This window comes from Ptiloglossa arizonensis, chromosome 11, assembly GCF_051014685.1.
Source record: "Ptiloglossa arizonensis isolate GNS036 chromosome 11, iyPtiAriz1_principal, whole genome shotgun sequence".
Taxonomy (NCBI): Eukaryota; Metazoa; Arthropoda; class Insecta; order Hymenoptera; family Colletidae; genus Ptiloglossa; species Ptiloglossa arizonensis.
The window spans coordinates 3,464,291-3,485,330 of NC_135058.1; the positions used below are offsets into that span (position 1 = coordinate 3,464,291).

At 48.7% G+C, this 21,040-nt stretch overlaps 1 protein-coding gene across 1 annotated transcript in view; it reads right to left on the reverse strand.

Annotated features, from left to right (window-relative positions):
* Dscam2 (Down syndrome cell adhesion molecule 2) overlaps positions 1–5,030 on the reverse strand; it is a 188,004-nt gene extending 182,974 nt beyond the window's left edge. Inside the window, exon 1 of the mRNA XM_076323202.1 lies at positions 4,955–5,030. Within this exon, the coding sequence (XP_076179317.1) occupies positions 4,955–4,982 (28 nt within the window). The 5' untranslated portion in view covers positions 4,983–5,030. The remainder of the gene's footprint in view (positions 1–4,954) is intronic.
* Between the last annotated feature and the right edge of the window lie 16,010 nt (positions 5,031–21,040).

Genomic DNA, 21,040 nt, shown 5'->3' on the forward strand with positions numbered 1-21,040 from the left:
TAGAAATAAAATATAATGAAAAGTGTCCATTACGGTATCTTGAATTGTAGAAATAAAATATAATAAAAAGTGTCCATTACGGTAGCTTGAATTGTAAAATTAAAATATAATGAAAAGTGTCCATTACGGTAGCTTGAATTGTAGAAATAAAATATAATAAAAAGTGTCCATTACGGTAGCTTGAATTGTAGAAATAAAATATAATAAATCAATGACCCATCGAAGGGCGTACTTGAGCGAAGTGTGTTCGAATAATATTTCCACGTATGGTAGTTGTACAGATAAACGAAACGGGTTCGAGATCGTTACAATCGAATCGAGAAAGTCACCCCGTATCCAAGAGAACGATACAAGTACCGGATAGGTCGAAAAAGACTCGAGAAACGCGCTAGAGTTAAGTCCGCTTAACGAAAATGTACTTGTAAATATTTCTATTTACGATAGTTGTCCACGTTTCGGACAAGGTGAACGTGTACGACGATCGTAACACGCGTCGTGGTCGTGAATTGAAAAAAAAAAAAAAAGAAACGAGTGTAAAATTTGAAAAGACCGCCCAAACGACTATACTCCAGTGGATCGTTCCAACCAACAGCAGCCCTGGCTCGCGTGGCTCGCGTAGAAGCTTGGTAATATTTCGAGGCGAGAAGTTCGCGGTGTAATATACGCAACGTTTTCATTGTCTCTGCAACGAATTTCATCGAAATTCCTACGGCCGGCATGCCACGGTTACCGTTGTTTAGGAGGCTCCGGTGGTCGAACGTCCCCGCTCGAGCCGTTCTTCCGAGCTTTATATTCGTTCGTTCCCATAACCGACCGGTCATCCACGATTATAATTTTAGATACGGTTATCGCGCACGTGTTGCTCAACGACGGTTAAATTCCACCGAAATCGGCGACGATCGCTACCGAGCGCGCCGCATTACCGCGACACCGATCGCCGCCATTTTCTCACCGAGAATCCTCCTCGTTGCTCGTGTTCCTCGTGTTGGATCGGAGATCGTTGTACGACGCGGTGTTCCGTGCCGCGAGAACGTCTTATCTACTTACCCCTAATTCCGCACAATGTGTCGGTGGACGGACAAAGGTTGATTAAAGGTTTGCTTAGCCATTAAAATATTCCATTAACGCTCGTCCGGCGATGGTGCATTCGAGCGCGTAGGTGAGGTCGGTCGGAACGAGGACGAGGAAAGACGGTGGCGGAGATAAGCCGAAGACAGCGAAGGTGGCCAGGGCGGTAGGTAGCAGGGGGTGGCTGGGGGATGGCGAGAGGGTGTGGACGATGGAGACGGCGGAGGAACCTTATTAAGGGTGTCTGTTCCGCCCCCTCGAGCGCTTAAATTTCAAACTGTCGCTCTACGAAACACGGCGACGTCGTTAAGGCTCGGCCGTCGAGATTAAAGGCTTTCGAGATTCGAGAGATTTAAAGTCTGGAATTGTCCGCAATTAGTGCGAAACGGCGGGAGGGAGAGGACAGCGGTCGGGGAGAGGGTAGACGGAGGGGGATCGGGGGAGGGTCTCGAGGAGAGGGGGCTCCGGTTGGCTCCTTCGGGAAACTACAGAGAGCTTCCTGCGAGAAGCGAAAGAACCAGCTGAACGTTAACGAGAGAGGTCTTAAGATGCGTCGCGATCGTTATCGACGTTTCTCATTGTCTGAGCGATGTCGTCGGGGCCTCTTCCACCGCCAGACAAACGTATTGTTCCACGAGAACGCAAATAAGACGATGTTCTCCCCTTTGTGGACGCCGATGCGAAAAGCGTTTCCTTCGTGGCCGGTTGCGTCGATTCCTCGATGCTGCCGGTGGGCGGTGGGCGGTGGTTGCCGTGGTCGTCTATTCCCCTCCCCCACCCCCTTTCTTTTTTTTTTTCTTCTCCGACTCTACCTCCGGCCCTTCTCCCTGCCCACCCCTTCGCAGTTATAGGAATTATGGCGGAAACGCGGCAGTCGAGCGGGAATTGTAAGCAAACGAGTTAACCTTTTCGAGTACGATGCGGCGGAGTGCACTCCGCGTTAAAGTAGACCGCTCCTTTTCCTTTTCTTTTTTTTCTCCTTTCCTTTCTCTTTCCTTTCTTTTTAACGGCTCGTCGTTACGAAGCCGGAGGTCGATTCTCGATTCGAGCGTAACCTCTGTTTGCGCGTCTTCCGGCCGAGACGAAATTTCGAACGGAGAACGCACACTCGGGATGGTCGCCGCGCGGAATAAAAACACGGTTCTTTTCTTCCGCTTCTTTTTTCACGCGCGAACGGTGAACGCTCGATGAGTCTTTTTTCACGCGGAGGATTTCCGAGGAACCCATACTTCCGGCGAACGTGTCGCCGGCGGTGAATGTTAATCGAGAATTTTTGCACGCGCGATAACGCACCTAGGAGAATCGACTTTGTCGATTGTTCCGCGTTTGCGCGGAGGTTTCGAGTTTGAATATAAATAGACTCTCGTTGAACCCTTTGGCGAAATTACCTGTTTTGTAACGAGCACATTTGTAATTGGACGATACGGTCGGTCGGTTGTTCTTGGGGGGGGAAAAAGGGTCTCGCGTTGTCGTCGAACACGCTTTCGTTGCACACTTGCAACGACGAAACGTAAACGAAACGAGAGACGCAACAGAGGCTCGGGGTTGGGTAGTTTTGGTCACAGCTAGTCTCCTTTACGCGTATGCGATGAGTGTGCATTCGAAACGTTATCACTGTCGTAAGAAAATGCCAAACTCGATACGATCCACCCTTTCGGAAATCGAGCTCCCGTACGGTCTCGAAACAAACATTTCCGAGCAATTCAGCGCGTTATTAACGCATCGAACGAAATCCGTAACAACCAATGAAACGTTTCGAGCGTAGAATTTACCGTTTCTTTGATACCGGACTCGTGTCCACGCTGCTGAAATCGTACATTTCGATCGTTTCTTGCACCGAACAGCGAATCGCGAAAGCTTTGATACCGTAACGGACGACGAACGATCGTAACGGTAATTAACCACGAATTTATAATTTTCTCGCGAAGGTGACACACCATTGGGCAAAATTTCATTTGTCACGGGTACTCGGAACGAAACCTGTATTTACGCGACGTTTCTTCCGCGAAACAATTTTCTCGGCAAATTGTTCGACTTGTTCGCGCTCGCCGCGAGCGTGCGTTTCTTTTCGGCCGGTACAACCGTCGTCCAGGATCGTTCAACGAGAGAGTGAACGTCGCTCTTTTTACAGTAGACGATTCCGAGCTCGCTCCAAAGAGGATTCAACGCGGTTGGGATAGGTTCTGGTAACGCGGAAATTATTAGAGAGCACAAACGAAACCGTCGCGAAGATTAAAAGTTTGGAAGAAAAATTTCCTCCGTCTCGTAATTGCATTTATATATATATATATATATATATATTTCAAAATTATTTCGAAACGCGATACTTTCCAAGTTACGACAATTCCACGATTCCGTTTTCCTTTATTTTTATAAATTCGACAAAATGTCCAACATCTTCTACAGAATTAATTTCAAAATCCACGATCGACGAATCGGAGAGCGTTTCGATTCAATTTGAAAATCGAATCCACGAGACTGTAAATTCTACGCGCGATTGATATTTTCCGAAATAGAACTTGCTCGACGAAACTCGAAGTATAATTCGTTACTTCGCGTGTTTCGAACGCGAATATTTCACGGACGCGAATCTCCGTGGATCGAGTCTCGATCGCGCTCCAAACACCGGGCAAGTTCGATTTCGACGAAAATCGAAAGTTTGGCTTGGTCGAGGTTTGGAGAAAAATTCCGTTCCGGGACGCGTATCATTATCGCGTGATTCGTACGAGGCGATTTCACGCTCGAATCACTCGCGGTGTCTGCGAAGCGTTCGCGCGGTTAGCACAAAAGTTTCAATCGGGGTGCAGCGGATCGGTTCGTTCCCCCGTTCGACGAAACCGTGGATTCGTCGTCCGCGTTCCGCGAGTTATATTTACAGGAGTGTCACGTGCTCACCGTTATCTCGTTTCCAATACCGAGCGAAACTTTTCGGAATAGGTACGCGTTCGCGTACGGGGTGCGCGCCCCCTCGACGAAGGCGCCAACTTGTAATTGTTTTCCACGGACGAGAGTCCACGTTACGTCTAGTCCCGGATTCGTCCGACTTTTGTTTCCGCGCGTATTTTCCGCGTCCGCGTAAACCGACGGTCATCTCGCCGAACCCCCCATCGCGAACACAACGAACGCGAGATACGTTTCGAAGTTGTCCGTAACGCGCGAAGAAATTTCGATCGAAGCGGTTCCAGGTGAAACTTACTCAACGTACACGTTCACGATTGTTCGAACGGTTTCTTTTTTTCTTCGAGAAAAGAACTGTCTTTCGCACTTTACGAATCATTATTATATCGAAATAATCTTATTCGAGAAAAGAGTATAAACGAATAATTCCCGCTCCAACGAAACAGTGTTCTCTAACGAAAGAATTTCTTCCACGGTTCACGAATGATCGTTTCTACTCGAACCCTGCTCGGACGAGATAATTCCCTGCTAGAAAAGAATCTTTCCAACACCTTGGAAACGATCTCCCCAACACGTTGCAGCATTCGATAAAATTGAAAAGAGTTCGAAACATTCTCGTCGCGAGAAATACCTTCCCGTAGACTCGGCGTGAATTCTCTCTACCCGTTTCGTAGCAAAAATCGTACCTTCTGAACGAGAAAATCCCTGTTGGTGCGCGTTCGCGATAAAATCGCTACCGGGTGATAAACGATCGAATCCGTGGCTCGATCGAACGTCCTCTCGGGAGGACCACGGTGAAAAGTAAGATACGTCGGGGAAGGTTTCCGCGCGAAGATTCTATCGAGGATCGTGCACGGTCGCGCGGTTTTCGAAAACACAATGGTCCGGATGCTTGGTAACGGGTAAGTTTGTAAATCCGTGGTATCCGTTGGTCTCGCGTGACGCGGGTAGAACGTGATCGTGATCGCGGGGACCTGAGACGACTTACCGAGGAGAATCAGGTATCGGGCGAGCATCCTTGTCGATCGTGTCCTTGGAGCTCGGTGGAGCTCGAAGCGTGCGTCGTTCGACGGACTGCACCGGTGCACCTGGTGGTTGTTTCGGGCGCTGTTCGATCGCGTCTCGTCGTTGTTTGGTCCTCGGGTCGCGCGCGGGCACCGCTGGCACGCGGACCGTAGGAGCAGCGGGCGATCACCGACGTAAACCCGTGAGAGTCAAGGGGGTTGTCGCGACGTCTTGGTCGCGATGGTCGCGGTGGTCGTGGTCCTGGTCGACGGTGGTGCAGCCGGCCGCGAGATACGCACGCGGCGGCGGTGCTGGGTCATACGTGCGCGGAGCCGACCAGTCGCCGCGATCTGACACGGCGAACAAGAGCCGGGGACGCGGACGACCACAGGTGCAGATAGAGGCGAAAGAGGTCCGGCAGAAAACGCGGCGCGCGTCCACCCTCGCGAAAGTCTTTGGCCTCCGGCACCGCCGGCCACGACTGATCGTGCCGGAGAACCCCCGCGAGTACCGTTGCGCATGCGTTCAACCCTCTCCTCGCCTACCATCGCCCTCTCCTTCTCGGTTGGCCGCGTTCACTCGCGCCTCTCCCTTCGCCGCGTTGCTCGTGTCCTAGGGGTTGGAAAGGGTAGCCGTGCAGGTGCCACAAAGAACGAAAGGGAGGACGTACGCTGCGCGCGGCCCTCGCACGCACATCCACCCCGCTTCGGAGATGCTCGCGATGCGTTACACTTTTGTCCGTTTCTTTTTCCCTTCTGTTCCCGCTTCTTCTATTTTCTTTGCTTTCTTTTCTTTTTACCCCTCTTTCTCGTTCTCGTTCTCGTTCTCTTTCTCGTTCTTCCCTTCTTTTTCTCTTTCCGTTTGTTCTCTCGCAACGAGAGTATTGTTTGTCGCAGCTCCTTCACCGGATAGACGTTCGACTCCGGATGGATGCGTGGAACGCGTAAGAGGGTAGGTAGGGCGATAGGTGGGTTCGTTTAACGTTTCGCGCGTCGCAGCGACGAAAAGTTGTCGCGCGAATCGACGAGCCTCTCGCCCCAGGGGCGGCGAACCCTTGCGCGATGTTTCTTCCGCTTTGTTAGGGTTGTTCCGTGGATGACGGTAGGCGTGTTGCGAGTCGTAGGTGTTCGGACGAACGATAGTAGAGTTGTATCGTTCGCGATGATCGTTGCGCGCGCGGTCGATGGATGGGTTTCGAGAAACTTCAACCTCGGTGACCGTATCGAGACACGGTGTGTTCTTGTTTTTTTTTTTTTTTTGTTTTCGAGAGAGGGGGAATCGTTGTTGCACTCTCCGCGACCCGCCGTTAATTTCGACGGGAGGGATGGACGCGTTTAGCGCGAGCACGGTTCGAAAACACTTTTCGGACGCGCGTTGATAGATCGTTCGCGGTGGTCGAAACGGTTTTCGAAATAACTGTTTCGAACTGTTCCGCATCGACTCTGATCGAAACGGTTACGGAAACCGAAAAAAGTGTCAACCGTTACGAACGTATCGGTTCCAGTCCGTATCGATTTCGATTTAGATTCCGAAGAACCGTGTAAGATCTACATCGGTGTATAGGTTCTTCGATCGTTATTTCCGAGTTCCGTATCGATTACCGTTCGATCGATGTATTCCTGTACGGATTTCGTTATCGTATGGAACCGTTTCAAAGTATCGAATATTTTAAGGGGAATTTATTTTTCAAAATTTATTCCACTTCCCTCCCGATTGTTCGATCGAAACGAAACACGCGTTCGAATCGTTTCGTTCGTTGCAAAATATACTCGACGGCATTGTTCGTTGAGTGCGGTATCGTTCGAATCGTCGTTACGGTTTTTCTCGACCGCGTAGATTCGTTTACTTCGATTCTCCAATTTAGGCTCCGTCTCGCGAACAACTCTGCGAACATTATACTCGAGTCGTTCGATCGTTCGTAATTACACTTTCGACTCGACCGGAGAAAGAACGCGCGAAACGAGACTAGGATCGAGAGCAAATTTTAGCAACGAATTTCAACAATTTCCACTCGTTGTCGAAACACGTGTCCTTTTTTTAGAAAAAAAAAAAATTCCCAATTGCGTCTTTAAAATATTAACACGCGTTCGACAACTTCGTTGCAACATCGTCCACTTCTTACGAAAAGACTTCCGCGTCGTTTGTACCGCGATCCGTGCGCGATTTATCGACGAAATAAAACCTGGACCGTTCTTCTCCGCGACTATTAACGTTTTAAACGATTTTGGACACCTAGCGAATCCCAGGGAATCCGGATCCACAGTTTATTCGCGTCCTCTGCGATACGTTTCCATAATCGCGTTAATTATCGAACGATTTCCGGGAGCACGTGTCCCGCGTTTATTTTCTATTATTCGCGAGGTACGTTCGCTATTTTATTTATCGGGACGTTAAAATATTCCCCGTGCATCGTGCTCCGAATCTACGTACCTACGTACCAGGTGTTCGTCTTTTTTCACCATTAGTTCGACGATGATGGAACACCGCGCGAAATGTGATTCAATTACGGGAACTGGGTCGCGCGTTAAAATACATTCCGCGGGCGCCGAAAGCGTTTCCGTTGCGGAATATCGATAGGCGCGTAAGGTTGCCCGTTTCGGTACGTAATTAAAAACGTTAGCGGAAATGTCTCCTCGCGATTCCGCGCGCCACGAGGATTAAAACTTCGGTGTCCTCGTTACGGCACGGCTGATCCGCCGCGAAACGACCGCGCTCGTTCGTTTTCCGACGTCTATACGCGCGAAAATTCCGCGTCCGCCAAGAAAACGGACCTCGAACGCGACGATCGAACTTTTCGAGATTTTTCGACGAGATCGAAACGCGCGGACATTAAGTCCCGCGAAATTCGAAAGGTTCGATTTTTCAACGGCACACGCATTTTCCCAATTTCGCGCCCTTAAATTAGTTTCGCTCTCGATACCCAGAGCCGAGAAACTTTTCCAATCTCTGTTCCGCAAATGGGTTTTAAAACGAGAAACATTTCGAGCAACGTTTTAAACGATTTTATTTTTTCAAAACCGTCCGTTCGATGCACTCGACGCGCGATAAATAGAAAACGAGGATCCGCGGTGAAGGATAACGTCGAGATTAAATTTCGTTTCCTTGAATTCGTTAAGGAAAGTGGAATCGAACGGTACAACGGGGCGTCGCAACGTTCTTCATAATAACAGAGAAGTCGACGTTAACTTACGCTTTGGAAAAGAAGAAAATCGGTCGAAATCGGTCGAACGTCGAGTCGTAATATTGTATAAGAAAATATATGTTGCGTCACGGTCGAAACGCGAACTTGGAGAACGTGTGTATATTCGTCGACGAGGTTGGACCGAGTTTAGTCAAGTTTCGGTTAGTTCTCGTTTAAATCCCTGGTAAAATGTATACGTTCATTAGCGAGCGTATACATCTTGCAGTTGGCGAGTGTATACAAAATGTATACGTCCGTTGGAGTTTACGCTTTAACTGTAACGTGTACATACATGAGTACCGAAACAACGCAAATTATGGTTGTCGGAAGGAAGATTGGATCGTTGGTTCTTCGTCGATACCGTCGATGCGTACCATCCGCACGTTTCTCTTCGAAAGGTCGTTGTAACGCGCAAAGTGTGTTCCGAATTCGTCGAAATACGCGATTGTTTTCGTACATCGATGTATCGATCAACGAAAAATATAACGGGAAAAGTTCAAACGATAGAAAAAATTACGTTCGCGACGAATACGCGCAATTTACGTGTTTCGTTTCGCCTTGTTTCAATTATTATCAACGATTATTCACGAAACGCTTGTTCGCGTCGCGGTGAACACAATTCGGGAAACGTTGTCCCGCGGGACTATTTATTTTAATCGAATTTTGACTCGCGGTGCATTTTCATTCAAACTTTTACTCCCCGCGTCCGCGTTTCGGTCTCTACAGTATTTTCTGGACAGTGGAATTTACGGCAATGAAAACGATGCTCGGACTACAACGGAAGAATATTTTGTTTCGAGGTAAAAGAATGTTTACAGCGACGATATTAAGTGGCGGTACCGTCTAAAGTTGCAACAAAGGGTAATTGTTTCCACACCCTCCCCATCGTTTAATATCAGAGTGCAATTACACTCGGTTGAAAAATTCAAGTCTTGTCTTTCAACGAGTATCGAATGCAACATTAGACTACCCCCCCCCCCCCCCCATCGTTTAATATCGAGGAGAGTGCAATTTCACTCGGTTGAAAAATTCAAGTCTTGTCTTTCAACGAGTATCGAATGCAACATTGGACGATCGGTTTCAACGTTCGTACTCGAACGATCCAGCGCTGGTTGGTTCGATCGTTCGTTCGAATTCGAACGGAAACGAATTTCCACTACTGCGTGGGAAAAGTGTCGACCCAGGCCCAATATCCACGCCACCTCGAACGATCACGAGGGAACGTTTAATCGCCGTTTATCGTAAAATTTATTTCCACTCGTTCCCCCGTCTTCGCTACGAACACTCGACGCGTATACACGTATCGAGCGTTTCGCGGTAAATCTTGATCGCGAGTCTCTCGAAAAATTGATCGCGTTCCACGGTACACACGTATCGCGTTCAACCATCTCCTTCTTACCGGTTGTCGTCTCGAGGTTTCTCGAACGAGCTGCCGGCGAGTCGCAAGGGGCGGAAAAGACGGCCGAGGATGCGAGTACCGCGGTGCATAAAAAAAAAACGAAGGGAGTACGTTTTGCAGTCGTTGCATCTTTGAGAAAGTTTGTAACTTACGTGCACGCAGACGAGCACCGAGATAGTCCCTCGAATGTATAATTTATTCCTCGTAGTTGCTTCTTATTCGTCTCTCCCTCCCACTCTCTGTCTCTTCATTTTGCATTTTTTATTCTTACTTTAACAAGTCTCGTCGACCCGTTTTCCGTCCCGTGCTCCTCTCGCGGCGTTGTCTGCTCTCTTAAAAACGAAAAAAAAAAAAGAAAAAGACACCCTCCCCCCCCAACGGAGGAAGCGAGAGAGAGAAAAAAGGAGACAGAGGTAGGTGGGTAGGTAGGTATCGCGCGATGCTTCAATTTTTCAATTTTTACGCAGTTGCACGCAAGAATGTCGCGCAACGCTCGGTGCTTTAACGACTTTATTAAAATATTCTCCCGCTCGGGGCTCGATTTCTCCGTTCGCTCGACGGTTTTCCCCGTGGAGTGTCGGTTCGGGACGCGCGGATCCCGAGGAGACCGGAGATGGCTGGAACTTTTCCCCGAAAACGAAAGAAAGGATACGGGGGACCACCGCGTTCGTACATTATATTCGTGCACTTTTTAGAAGCTTTACGAGCCCGGTTATTCACGGGTGTTCGCGGGGTGTCCTCGAAATTTCGACCATCGCCTCTGCCAGCGAACGGATCCTCTCGAGGACCCTGTCGGACCATCGTCGCGCAACGTACGAACGAATCCTCGTACGCTCGGTACTTTGCGCGATAATCGTGGCGAACGGGACAGGGACCGTGTTTCCGTGGAAGACGCCGCCGGTCGCGGTAAAGCCGGACACCCAGTACACGGAAGGATGTGCTCATTGGCTGAGAGAACGGGTAGCGACGAGGGACACGAAAGTTTTGACGTTAAGCGACGGGGGAGCTTGCAGGCAAGCTTGAGCCGTATGAAAGGAACGACGGAGATGCGCCGAGCCGAGCAGAGGTAACTGTCACCGAGTCGGAGAGAGACGGGGATAGCGAGAAGCGAGGGTTGCCGCGGATGTGCGACGAGGACGAGGAACGACGAGAAAGAACCTACGGAGCAGAGAGAGAGAGAGAGAGAGAGAGAGAGACGACTCGGGACCAGAGAGAATGGAAGGAGCGAGGAGGAAGGGTACTCGACGAAGAGAAAAGGAGCAACAGGGACGGAACGCATCGCTGTACGCGTGCAGGTGTGTGTGCGTGTGCGCGACGTGCAACGAAGGTAGAGCTTGATGCGTCCCGGGGTTGCAGCATGCACGAAAACGAAACGAAGGCAGGAGCGCGAGAGACGGACGGAGCTAGGCCAAGTAGAAGCGACGAGGAGAACGCGAACGCGCGAGAGAGAAAGGGACGGATAGTTCGAGAGCAACTGAGTAAGTGAAAGAGAGAGAGAGAGCGCATATCCGAGGCAGAGGGACGCAACGACTGTGTCCGAGCACGTCGTTAAAACCCGACCCGGGGCTACGGATTCCGAGTCGTCTACCGGGTAGCAGCCCCTCTTCGGCATCCTCGACACCCTCGACACCCTACAGCAGCGGCGGTCTATCGCCCGGTACTCGTTCGACTATTGTTTCGTCAAGTGCGACGTAAAAGACTCGAAGATCCGCCCATTGTACTGGCTATTAAGGCTGTTGTCTTGACGCTCTTTTTCTCCGTCTGTCGCGCGTCCCGAGCGTACGGTCTCTCTTGCTCTCTGTCTCTCTCTCTCTCTGGTTCTCTCTTTATCTCTCTCTCTCTCTGCCTCTATCTAGCTCGCGCGCGCGATTTTGCCTAGGCCCTGCCTCGTAAAGAGCCGGCAGGAAACCGTTTGCGCGAATTCAAATTTGTCCCCAGGTCACGTTCCCCCGAGAGAAGCGAATTAGGGGACCCGGAAAGAACCGGGGAGCGCCGCGCGTTTCTGGGTGAACCGAACCACACCGACTCCCCTCGAACCCCAGCCACCGGAAACGCGCTCGATCCTCTGTTGCTTTTTTCACCGTGATACGTGTTTCGGAGTCGGAGGGAAAATATCGGCCGCTTTCGGGCGTACTGGAACCCCATCGCGAACCTTTCGCACCCCGAGAAAGGATTCTCATCGAACTATTCGAGGAACCAAATCTGAACGGATGAAAGACGTCAACGTGGGTCGGGTAAATATCGCGGCATCGAGTCCCGTTTCGCGGTTAAACTAATCGCGACGATCTTGTTCGGGAACAGGAGAGAGATCTCGAGGGTGGATATTTTCTTAGATTTTCTTAGTTTTTCTTAGATTTTCGTAGATTTTCTTAGATTTTCGTAGATTTTCTTAGATTTTCGTAGATTTTCGTAGATTTTCTTAGATTTTCTTTGACGTTTCGAGCGCTCGGAAATGGAGAATTTTGCGGGTATTTGGGAACAGGCATTGCTGCGAGTCAAAGAGTTTTACTTTGCGAGAATAAACAGGAGTTTTATTAAACAATAGCACGTATCGGATTTTCCGCGTCCGCTTAGGCCTGCTTCGAGCGTAGGCCTAAAGAAGATAACGCGCGCGGTCGGACTTGAGTTAAACTAAACATTTGGCGCCGATCGGTCCGCTAGCTTTCCTGGAAGGCACGAGTATCCTTTACAGGGGGTCTTGCTCTTGCGCGACGACCGAGCGTGAGAATGCACGGGGATGAAAGGAAATACATGTGGTTCGGAGAAAGTGAAGAGTGTTTGGGAAAGTCGAACGATTAGGATGGCCGAACGTGACCGAATGTTTCAAGTGAGAGAGACCGAGGATTGGAATGAAAGAGAATTAATGGGAATTACTATATAGAGCGCGAGAAGAATGTTAAGGGACACAGTATGACACAGTATGACACAGTATGAGACAGTATGAGACAGTATGAGACCATATGAGACAGTATGAGACAGTATGAGGCAGTATGAGACCATATGAGACCATATGAGACCATATGAGACCATATGAGACAGTATGAGACAGTATGAGACAGTATGAGACAGTATGAGACAGTACGAGACAGTATGAGACAGTATGAGACAGTATGAGACAGTATGACAAAGTATGACGACGAGAGTATGTCCGAAGAGTGTGTCGCGGACAGTACGACTGAAAAGACGATAAGACGAGACAATTGAAAGACGTACCAAGCGAAACTAACCACCGACGCTACATCTAACACTATTATCGCTGTAATTCATAATAAATATACGTATATCCATAAACCACGCACGAGTACAACAGTTATTTGGGGGCTCGTACGGGGATCGATCGCTCAAAGATCTCTTCTCGAGTGATTCGAAGAGAGAAAAAACAACACACGTATATCTACTACTCGTTGTAATAAGGAGAGGTGGTTCGAAGAATCAATTTTCGAGCGTTCTTCGAGCGTGGACGATCGTCTTCTGGGACAGCGGTCAATTATTTTGGCGCTAGGTGCCAGGCGTCGCTGACAACGATGAACAATGTCGAAAAAAATCCGCTCCGAGAGTCCATACTCGAATTCGATGGAAATCACGATTGTTACGAGGAACGAGAATCGACGAAAACGAAGGAAAGAGAAAAAACGATACGCGGAGTGTAACACGAGCTAAGCGAGAGATTAACGGAAACGAACAGTCGGAACGAAAGATAGAAATAACGATACAAGGTAAGCGAACTACTGACAAGATTGTAGTCGAAAAGTTGAGTTCGCGATACGCGGAAGTTTCTCGCGGAAGTTTGTCGCGCGAGAGCGCCGAATAATTTTACAACACCTTTCACCTTTGATACGCGTAAGAGTAAAAGTTCGTTTCGCATATCGCGCACGATTGGGTTTTGATTCTTTTCCGTTTCGAGCAAGTGAAACAACGTTTGCTCGCCGGAGCACGGAAATTGAATTTACAGTGTTTCGCGCGTGCGGAGAAAAAAAAATACATTTCTCTCTCGTCGCGGGACAAATTAATTTTGCGCGACCGATTCGGTAAACGGTGGACGTTTTGAGAACCTACTCGTACCGCGAGAGTATCTGTACACATTCGAGCACGCGCGACGTTCAAAACGGCCACTTTGCAACAGTGGAACGACTATTATCGGAGAGAGCGGAACGAATATTATCGAATCGAACGGTTCGATTCGTCTTCTGGAAATTTTCTCTCGTAAGTTGAATTTTATTCGCGTGGCCGCTGCAACCGGGACGATTCGAATTCGACAACCGACCGAAACTGTACCGTCTCGATTGCAGACTGGAACTTTTAAACGACGACGGTCTCCGATACTCCCTTTCGATCTGTCGAATGTTTCCTCTTCACCGACACCGGTGACGTTCCAAGTGCAAGTGACTGCGACGAATCGAGCGGTTTCGGCTCACCTGTCCAGGCAACCCGTGTTACCCATCAAACCTGACAAATTTTCCCTAAATCTCGCGTTACGAAGGGTCCGATCGAGGGAACCCTACCCTATTTAACCGGACCGGAGTTACTCGGCGTGACCGATACGTTCGTTACGTCGGATTCGTCCCTTCGATGGAGAAGTACTTATTGGATTGTGTATTTTTCCCCGTTTCCAGCACGGATAAACGGTCATAATTTACGTTTATTTTCATCGGTGATTTATCGACGAGGCCGATAATCGAATTCGAAAAGCACGCCCGGAGCAGTCGCGACACACGCGAGGTTAGATACACCGCGATATATCAATGCAGCCACCGGTAGAGTGGCGCGCCGTTTGTTTTGTACTAGTTACCTCTTTTCTCTCCATTTTCCGACCATTTTGTCCCTACCATTAGTCCTCTTTCCGTCCGTTCCTCTCTCTCTCTCTCTCTCTCTCTCTCTCTCTCACTCACTCTCTCCGTTCCGCCCCGCGTCCCGTTTTCTTCCCTTTTTATAATATCTGGGCGCAAATTGCACTTGGCGACGGTGCAATTGTTCCCTTTTATTTCCTTTGTGATGCATCGTAGGCACGAAATTGACATAAACAGTGGCTCCCTCCTCCGCGTTCCTCTTCTCGTCCACGTTCCTCGCCTCGTCCGCCGTGTTCCCGCCCAATCCCCCGCTTTCGCAAAGCGTTCGAGCTCGTAACGACAAATGAACTATTAAGGCGACGACGGTGAAACCGAGCGCAAACGACCGTGTTCGAAAGTGGCCCTTTTTTTTCGGTAAACGTCGGGGAACGCCGTTTCGTACCAAACGCGTATCTTTCCCGCGAATTTAACCACGCGTTAATTCGCGACGAGTGCGTCGAAGCTTGAACGAATCAAACATTTCGCGACATTTTTCTTCTAGGAGCGATCTTTCCTACATAAGGGAAAATTAAATCGCGAAAATAAAATCAAAGATTGTAGAATCAATCTTTAAAATTGTAGAATCAAAGGAAATTGATCTCGAGAACGTTTCTTCGAGAATTCTCGTTACGCAAGGTGTATCCCTCGAGTTGCATTACTATTTCTCGGAGACGTTTCCACCGAACGAATCGTCCGACGAAGAAATTTCTAAACGATGAATCGATTTTCGGTTAGTTGCAAGCTCGAATGTTCAAAGTTTTTAAAAATACAGTCAAGGTCGTCTCAAGACCATAGTAAAGCGGATCATCGAATTCGTCTCGACTACGACTCCGAAGGATACACCGTTTGAAAAAGTCGCGACGACGAAAGAAAATTTCTACAAATTTTCAATTTGCGCGACCCAATCCGGGCCAACTTTCGTTCCTCTCTTTTAAAAAGAAAGAACACGTGGATTTTCCTTTGTCCGACCAGTGTCCAACGAAACGCGATCGATTTCGAAGATCGTTTTGAAATTCGCGTTCGGTAAATATTCGGCGGAAAAAGTGTGCACGCGTCAAAGCCGATACGTCGATGCAACTCGAGCGTCTCTCGTTTTCGAATTAACTTCTACCGGCTTTGACGCGATGCGGGCGCATTCGTGGGATTTCCTCGAGGAAACTCGTCGAAACGGACCCGAAGGACGAAGACAGCGCGAATGAGAACCAAGAACGAGCAACAGAGAGGAGAGAAGCGGCCCGTTGCAAATTGGCTGGGTAATCGATCCCGGTCTTGGGATTCCATCCCGAGATCAGACCGTTGTACCGTTTAATTAGAATACGCCTGCTCCGCTGTGTCAAATACCGGAGGGTCCCAGGCGTACGGGGGATCGACTTCTGCAAATTTTCATAGTCCCGACGGATTGATCCAGCGTGCTATGATTTCTCGAGATTGCGCCCCGTCGTTTCCGATAACGTCGCTCCAGCGCCGCGACCTCCGCCATTTCTACGAAACCTGCCGCTACCTAACGGGAAAGATTCACGGCGAGTAAGTAATTCGTAAAAATTCCCTCGCCCGTTATCGAGAATTTTCACGTACCTCGAAATTCACGAAAGATCGGAATCGATTTTCCTGGGAAGATTCCTCCAACGATACGACCGGTGGTACTGTTACACCAAAACCGTAATCGTGATACGATACCTACCGCGTTGCATCCTTAGGATTAATCTCTGTTCCCACGCGAGCCGATTCACAGAAGTCAGATAACGTAAGTCAGCCGAAACGTTTCTCGGACCAGCCTACGTGACTCCCCGTGGGAATCTCGTGCTGGGATCGAACTCCTTCTTTGTCACCGAATCATATAAAGACCCGTTAAAGACTCCGAGGGTCACTCTTCTCTAAGACATCGATAAGTGCTAAGTACTTATTAAGTCAATCGGTCTATTTTAATAAAACCTCGGTAAAGTGCCAAGGGATCGTTGAATTCTACACAAGTGTTCCTTCGACCCTTCCCTCCTGCATAATAGTACGTTCGTACGCGGAGAACGCGGTTGCGATTCGACGTTTGCGTTTTAATTCGCAAATTGTCGAATGCACCGCGAAGAATCGCGGCATCGAGTCTCGTTTCGCGGTTAAACTAATCGCGACGATCTTGTTCGAGAACAGAGGAGAGAAATGTCGAGGGTGGATATTTTCTTAGATTTTCTTACATTTTTTTAGATTTTCTTCGATTTTCTTAGATTTTCTTCGACGTTTCGAGCACTCGGAAATTTTGCGGGTATTTGGGAACAGGCATTGGTGCGAGTCGAAGAGTTCTACTTTGCGAGAATAAACAGGAGTTTTATTAAACAATAACACGTGTATCTACCACTCGTTGTAACAAGGAGAGGTGGTCCGAAAAATCAATTTTCGAGCGTTCTTCGAGCGTTGCAAACGATTCGACGAGAAATTTTCTTTCTTCTTCGTTCGATCGTTTCAATGTTTCTTTCGCCGCGAGATACGAGGCCGTGATAATATCGGATCGTTCGGAAAGTCGTTTCGTTTTTCAAAATGGAGAATATGTAATTTAATCAAATATTTATACACTCTGAAACAATCGTGTTTCATTTTCACCAGAAAAAACGAAACGACTTTCCGAACGATCCAATAATTTTGTCAGTTGACAGACGTTCAACCGAAAAATTAACCGTCGTAATTATTAGATCGTTTGGAAAGTCGTTTCGTTTTTCAAAATGGAGAATATATAATTTAATAAAATATTTATACACTCTGAAACAATCGTGTTTCATTTTTACCAAAAAAAAAAATGAAATGACTTTCCGAACAACCCAATACTTCCTAACGGGGGTCGTTGAACCGACCGACGCGTGGGTTCTTTCGAAATTTTGCGCGATCGAACGCGCAAAGGTTTGCAAAATTACCGGAAATCGATGAATATTCTTAAAAGTGAACTCGATTCGATGGTTGCCCCGTGAAACTTGTCGCTGAAATCATCCGCGTGGTAAAACCCTCGCGAAGATCGCGTTCGCGCTGAAATCTCGATCCGCGGGGTAGTTAACGAGCGGATAACGCGCGCGGTGCTCTAATCACCGAGGCGAAATTATAAAACGGTGGATCGGCGGTCTCGCGTCGGTTGTACGAACCGTCAATTAACGGTTGTCGGTTTGTTTAATTGGCATTAGTTCGATCGCCGTTAGCCGGGCTGCGGGAACCTCGAATCGTTATCGGGGGCCGAGGTAACGAGAAGATCGGGGGGCGGCCGAATAAATACGGGAAAGAAAAACGCGGGGGGGAAGAGGGCGGGAAATGTGCCGCCGAACCTCACGGAAGAATCCTCGATCTGTATAGAAGCCCGTTTCCAAAGGATAATCGAGACGGGAAATAAAACAACCCAACGGAAAGGACGAGCGCGCAACAGAAAGAGAATTAATGAAGACCGAAGCGGGAGCCAGACGGCCAACCCGTAACCAGTTCTGAATACGTTATTACGTCTTTTCATAATACAAAACCCATCATTATCCGTCTATAAGAATATTTATTCGTTGCCGGATCGATAATCGCCGGTTCGCGCAATCCGCGAACGACGTCGCGACCTGCGTCGCGGTTCGAGCCGAGTCGGTTTCGCGTTGCCTTCGAACAGCCGTGGATTCGAAAACGTCTCGGGATCGACGAAAAAACGGATCCTCGCCCGATCAGAAGAGTGTCCTTTGTCTCTATCGAAGTCCAGTTGCCGCGAACGTCGACTCGAGACAATTTACAACGCGGTCCCGTGTTCTTTAAACGTGTACGCGTCTCGTCGCGTACTCGAGAATCGAGCACGGAACGGTTCGTTGGCACGCGAAGCGGTACAGCGCGGGAAAATTCCATCGTCGACGGATCGAACCGATCACTGTCGACGATTTCGACTCCAGGAACGAAAAAATCGAGGTTTAATAGGGGAAAGGCGGGCAGGGCGGTTAAACGCCGTTTAAAATTTAAGACGCTTCCCCGGGGAGGTTCGTAGCCGTCTACGATCGTCTAGCGCGTCGGATAGAGTGCAGAGGGAACGTGGGGGACTGTCAGGGGAGAAGAGACGAAAGACTTGGCGCGTTCGGGAACCGGAAGATGCGAGAGCGAGATAGGCCACGAATCGCGACGCGAGAGGAGCCGGCGGAGTAAAACGGCTACGTGAAGGGTCATAATTAAATTCAGATTTTCACGGGGGGAAGGTGGCGAGGAAAAAAAATAAGAGAAGGAAGACCGACTCGTGGAGATCCGGTGGAAAAGAGCGAACCGGGAAAAAGAAGACGGGGACGCGCGAACGACTCGACGGGGAACGCGTCGTAGTCGTTCTCCTCCGCTTCGTCCTCGTCCTCCTCGTCCTCCTCGTCCTCCTCGTCCTCCTCGTCGTCGTCGTAGTAATTGAATTAAAATTTGAATTGTCGAAGAGACGAGTACCTTAAATGGCGAAGAGAGGACGAAGCCCTGAGGGAAGTCGGGCCGAGACGAAAGGCTGCCATCGCCATTGAGGGATACGTCTCTCTCGGCGGTAGTCTCGCGTCGATTTCTTCTTTCCAACGAAATGTAAAAATGCAAAGTGAATTCTTCCCGCGTGGAAGCAGCCCGGGGAGCGTATTTTACCCGCTACGAAACCGAATAAAATGCCTTTCGGTTATACGCGGATATACGTACGTGTGTATAGATATATACGCCCGAGACATTTTAAACGACCGCGTTCGAACTCGCGACGTGCATTCAATATAGAAATTGGTTCCAATTTGTGCCGTGGAACGAACTTCGCGTGCCTCGGTGTACGAATTTGTTTACATCTTACGCGGTCGCTTCGAGACACCTCCGCTCGAGACGCGAATCTCGAACAAACGAATTTACACTTTCGTTCGAGACGTCGATTAAAATTTTGTAACTTAATGGAACGATTAGCAGCGATGTTCGAGCGTAGCCTCGGTGAACGAATCGCGTATGCACGTTTGTATCTCCGATACAAATTCACGCAACGGAACCACGCTGAGATCGAACTACGCCAGCGAGGAATATTCGATACTATGGTTCATCGGAAGATTGTACATTTGTAAGCTGGTTCGTACGAATCTGTCGGAACGATGATCGTATCGGTTCGAAAGCTGGAATAACCGTTTAGCATTCCGTACAGAATAAAGAAAAATAGTCGGAGTGGAAAATTCAGATATTGTACGCATACGGTGTTACCAGTGTACCAAACGCGACGACGAAACATTGCGAAACATTTGAACTACGTCTAACCTTGCGACGCAACAAACGTCGAGTCGAGAGAGGACGAACCTGGAATTTGCGCACTCGTTGAATGCCAAATTATCGTTTTCTCTTTTAAATCGATGTTCGATAGGAAGCATCGTTTTCTCGCGAAACAAATGTTTTTCTTCGAGGTGACGACAAGTGTAAATTGCAAACCGATACCTGATCGGTTGTGAATCGATAAGCGTTCGAAAATATCGACGCTCGTACGACACGCGCTGCGAAACAACGGTTGGCAAGTTTCTAGAGTTTTTGATAAAAAATCGTATCAACGTAGGATAGAATTGATCGAGCACGTGCGTTCGGGTAGCCAATGATCGTACTGCCTGAGAAAGTTTCAAGGATCGATTCATCGTTGAAAGAAATATACAAAAGCGACGATATCTTCGCGAGAGGACTTTCGTAGCTTGTTCGCGCCACGCGAATACGGGGCGAGACTCCCTTTTGTCCCATACTTCCAGGTATTCAAGGGTGTTCTTGCTCCGGTTATGGAAAATATTGCGCGGGAGGGAAGCAAGGCGTCGAGGAGAACTATGATTCCGTTTCGCACGGAAAACCCGTTATCTTCGCGGTCGCGAGAAAAAGATTACCAAATAAGAGAGAATTCTAACTGGATTTTATCGGTGATCGTAAACTCGGGTGCGAGCTTCCTCGAGAAATATTTAGCCGTGAATTTATTCGCGATACATTCGCGAATGCTCATTTTTATTCTAATATCCCTCGACTAGAAAATGGTCTCTCCGTAGAAAATGTTCCTTCGAGGAAAAACCCAAGGAAACGTTCTCGAGTTGCGGAGTGCGCAAAGTGAAATCAATTTGAAATCAAAGAAAATTCGAAAATTAGAAAAGAAGATTTTCATGTCCGAAGATTACCGAATTTCACGGTAACGGAAGTCACTATCGAAGGATCGAGCATTTCGACCGGGCGTTGTCCGTTATTTTAGTCGGTAACTGGTAAACGATGTACAAAGTCTTGGAAAATAAAACAGTTCGAAAGTACGCGTATCAGTGTCCGCTTGCGTACGAGCGAGCGTCGTGCTCCGTGGGATTAATGGGGTCAATGTCTGACCAACGCTGGTAGGTTTTACGTCTACTGAACGTTCATTAACGTTACCGACACGCGATACCTCGCGATCGCTACGCCGCGGCGCGAATAAATTGAACGAACGTTGCACAGTAGCTGGCACGTTCGATCATAAAACGTCGTGTACAACCGGGAGGGCGCGTATATGGAACAGCGAGGCTCGCGTTTTCTTTCGAGTACGAGGACGGTTGTACGTATCCGAGAAACGGGTGGTTGAACGGGAGTCTTTCTGCCTCGCGTTTAAAGAGCGATGGCCGTTGAAGGACGGAAACTCTAGCCTTTCGAGTCGAACTTGGGACCGAGTTAAGAGTTTCCCCCTTGTCGCCCCACGCG